The sequence below is a fragment of the Pygoscelis adeliae genome, unplaced genomic scaffold (assembly GCF_000699105.1).
Source record: "Pygoscelis adeliae isolate BGI_AS28 unplaced genomic scaffold, ASM69910v1 Scaffold14, whole genome shotgun sequence".
Taxonomy (NCBI): Eukaryota; Metazoa; Chordata; class Aves; order Sphenisciformes; family Spheniscidae; genus Pygoscelis; species Pygoscelis adeliae.
This window is the reverse complement of record NW_008825109.1, coordinates 19,938,577-19,942,503: the sequence shown is the minus strand read 5'-3', so window position 1 is coordinate 19,942,503 and position 3,927 is coordinate 19,938,577. Positions and strand designations below refer to the sequence as shown.

The 3,927-nt window shown below is 40.4% G+C and overlaps 1 protein-coding gene across 1 annotated transcript; it reads left to right on the top strand.

The window, feature by feature from the left end:
- The first annotated feature begins 826 nt into the window (after window positions 1–826).
- PSMD10 (proteasome (prosome, macropain) 26S subunit, non-ATPase, 10) lies at window positions 827–3,568 on the top strand. The gene is made up of 4 exons (XM_009327905.1): window positions 827–838; window positions 925–1,071; window positions 1,179–1,345; window positions 2,372–3,568. The coding sequence occupies exons 1-4, from the start codon at window positions 827–829 to the stop codon at window positions 2,523–2,525; spliced, it is 480 nt and encodes a 159-aa protein (XP_009326180.1). The 3' UTR covers window positions 2,526–3,568.
- Window positions 3,569–3,927: the final 359 nt, after the last annotated feature.

Genomic DNA, 3,927 nt, shown 5'->3' with positions numbered 1-3,927 from the left:
GGGGTCCCGGCCGCAGCAGTGGCCCCTAGCAGCGGCCCGGTGGGGCTGCGGGCAGCTCCCGCTGGCGCTGGCGGCTTCCTTCCCCTTCGCCCTCCTCCCCTCGGTCGGTGTATCCAGCGTGGTTTCTGGGCGGTTTTAAGAAGCACGTGCAGCTGTGTGTGCGCTGGAAAGGCGAGCTGAAGTATTTCACTGTTTATGTGGAAGAGGGGGTAGCGAGACTTGATGAGTCTTGCTTATTGTCAAGAAATTCTAGGAGAACTCTTCTTATGAGCAAAGTTGCAAAACAAGGGGTGTTTGGGGTTTTGTTGGGAGTTTTCATGTTATCTTTTATCTCGGTGTGATCCTCTTAAATACGTTGTGCCAAATCATGAGGTACCCTGAGGATTTCTGGTTATTGGGGAAGGCATTGTAGAGTAGGTGACAGGTTCAGTGGTTTCACAGGTGCAAAGGAGATGGTCTGTTACTTGTTCTAGGGGCAGGGTTGAAATAATTACATCCGTTACGAAGCATCCTAAAGATCATCCTTAAAGAAGGAAATGTTGTCCCGTCAGTTTAATTAGAGGGTAGGCTATAGAAAAGATTGTAGAAACTTTTGGACACCCTTTTCTTATTTGTTCTTAAAAAAGCGCTGCTGTTAATTCTGCAGGGGCGAAGTGCCCTGCAAGATACCATGCATAACTGCATAACAGAAGTTATTTTTGTCATTTAACTGGCAGCTTTTGTCAGGTACTGAATGCAGGCACACGAGAGGACGTGAGACTTGTCTCTCTAGTGATAATCAATAAAGTTTGCCCTTACAGTTGTAAGAATATGTGCAGTATGACTAATGAGTAGTCAAGTCTGTATTGGGGTTATGCTTTGTCATGTTTTTTGCCTGGAACTCCTAGTTTGAATAATGTGGGGTTTTTTTTCTTGCCTCTGTAGGCTGGTTGGACTCCCTTACACATTGCCGCTTCGGCAGGCCGTGATGAAATTGTGAAAGCCCTCATTGCCAAGGGTGCTCATGTAAATGCTGTCAATCAGAACGGCTGTACGCCCCTGCATTATGCAGCCTCCAAAAATAAGCAGGAGGTATGTTTGCCTATGCTACTGGAGGTGGTGTTGCTCTTGGAAGAAGTATTTAGTTATATTAACTTTTCCTCCTCCTCCCCCCCTCCTTTCTCTTTCTACATACTCAGATTGCGATCATGCTTTTAGAGAACGGAGCTGATCCGGATGCAACAGATCATTTTGAATCCACCCCATTACACAGAGCAGCAGCCAAAGGAAACCTAAAAATGGTACAGATCCTTCTGCAGCACAATGCATCTGTTAATATACGGGACTCTGAAGGGAATACTCCTCTGTAAGTAATTTTTTTTATTTTTATTTTGCTTAATATAGCACAAACTATGAAATGAAACTCCATTACTTCAGTTTCTTTTTTAATTTCTTGTTGCCTCAAAATACTCCCTTGCAGCACACCCCTATGTAGTTACAAAGGATTTGAGAAGATCATACTTAATATTTTGCCTAAGTGTGACTGTACATACGTACTTTAATTTGTGTTACTACATCTACTTAAAAAGTGTAGAACACCTTTTGTAATAATTTGGAATATGTTTGGTTGCCACTAGAGGGTAGAAAGAGAGCTAATGACTTCAAAGCCGGAAGAAACTGGTCTTGCAGGTTGGCCTACTCTGTCCTGCCAAGCATGAAATAATTTTGGAAGCTCTTCTTCGCCTCTCTAAGGAAAATAAGTTGCAATTTAAGTACAGTCGGTCCAGCGTTTGATATTACCTTAAAGACCAATTTGAATCTGTAAGGGTAAAACCTTAGCTGCTTTGAAGTTGGTGGCAAAACTCTGCCTTGTCTACAGTGGTATCAAGATTTTGCTGTGAATAAGATCAAGCAGTATGTTTTAGCTATACATAAAACCCAGTATTGTCCTGGGACACACTCATTTATTCTCAAGATACTATGCCAAATGGAAAAAAGCATTTGCTGCATTTGCAGTAACTCTTTATTTTTAAGCATCGTACGATTTAGTTTATCACTTTTGATTCAAATCGAGATTACTATTTTCCAATTTCACTGTGAATTATGTGCTCCTTAGCTTTGCTGACTGCAGAACCAAATCCTAATCTAAAGAAGCGTCTTAATGTTGCGAGGACAATAGCAGGAGGAACATTCTTGAGTTGCTTAATGACAACAGAGTGACTGGACAGCAAGCTTTGGAATCTGTGTAGGTAGTTGGTTGCGTGTGGTTTTGTTGTTCTAGGATGTATCTCCCCCCCAACATTCACGCTGTCATTTTGACAAGGCATAATTAATGCTCTTCGTAAGCTTGGACTGTTTAATAGTGGCTGTGGGTTTCTTGTCCTTATTACAGTCATTTAGCCTGCGATGAAGAGAGAGTGGAGGAGGCAAAGCTGCTGGTGTCTCACGGTGCAAGTATTCACATTGAGAATAAAGAAGAGCTGACCCCACTAAAGGTGGCAAAAGGTGGCCTGGGAGCCATACTTAAAAGAATGGTGGAAGGCTAGTGGGGACTTCTGACTTGAGTCTCCTTCCTGTTGCACTTGTATTTAAGACTGCAAACTTCGTATTTTGGTAGTTCAACTGGGATGTCGCGTATGGGCATCAGCATGGTATTAAAATGTGTATCTCTAGCTTTCCTTCAAGTACAGTGCCAAAACAACTGTTTGTACTTCCCGTTAATTAAACAGTTCACTGATTTTTAAAGTATTTTTCTATGTCTTGCAGTTTTCTTTCAGTTTACAGTATGGTCTGTATAAATGCGGTCAGTCCTTCTATTTCAGAACCTAGTTTAGGATTATTTCTTTCAAGCAACAGGACCAAAAATGCTTTAATGATTTAAAGCCAATTTTATTTTGGAAGCTTAATCTAGAGTCTCTGTTTTTTCCCTTAGCCTTTGTGATTTGTGTGTGGTTTTCTGTTTGGTTTTTGTGGGTACTGATTCTCGTCCTTCAGATGATTCTAAACTACACCTCTCCCTTTGTAGAAGGCAGTTTGCTCAGTTACTTAGATAATTGTATCCATTTTTACTCTTCTTAGCCTATTCAAGTGAGCTCTGAGTGTTTAAAGCTTTTCTGTTGTTATCTATTGTTATCCTGTTTCTTTGAATCTTTAAATATATGTATTTGATGAAGTGCACTGGACTGCTTGCAGAATGCAGGCGCAGTTTCAGGGCTACCTCTGCAAATATACTATTATATAATGGATGGCTCTGGATACTTCTCTGGGATATATTTTGCATCTACTTTTATTTCCTCTTGCTCCTTCTGTAGATTTCTTTTGCTGTTCTGTTTGACTCCCATTATGTAGCACTGACGCTTGCAGTTTACCATCTTATTTTATAACAGAAGCCTGGTTTAATCTTTATTTACTCATAGCAAATCCTGATATTAAGTTATTAGAAGGCAGAGCTAATGAGACGGAGTCTGAAAAGTGACCTTCTGTTCTGAAGTTTGTAAGATCACTTTTGACGCTAGTGGCATAGGTTTCCCCTTTCTGAACAAATGATGCTGATGAAATTCTGTGAAATAAAGAACTTTCCTAAACAGCAGTCTTTGGTGTTATAAAACTTTATTAAACTTACATGTAATAAAAACAATATTTTCTAAATAGCTTGTACGCTTGGGATGTGAACAAGTCAGATGAAACCCTGCCATCCATTACACAGTGTGGAAACAGAACATGTTTATTCTTCAGCTGCAAGGAAAGGTTGAAATGGAAGATGACGGTTTCTACAGTTTGACTTGTAGGGATTAAGGTAATGCAATTTATTTTGATAAGCAAGACAGAAACCTAAAACCAAACAAATATCTTCACCAAGTACTTTTAAGTCTACCCTAGAAAGCAAAAAGCAGGTTAAATTTCACTGAGGATACCTATTGAGAGCAGGAGGGGTAACTTGCCTGTACA

Excerpts from the sequence above, each read along its gene's own strand:
- PSMD10 (XM_009327905.1), top strand. Across the intron at positions 1,072-1,178 it reads CCTCCAAAAATAAGCAGGAG|ATTGCGATCATGCTTTTAGA; the intron begins GTATGTTTGCCT and ends CTACATACTCAG. Across the intron at positions 1,346-2,371 it reads TCTGAAGGGAATACTCCTCT|TCATTTAGCCTGCGATGAAG; the intron begins GTAAGTAATTTT and ends TCCTTATTACAG.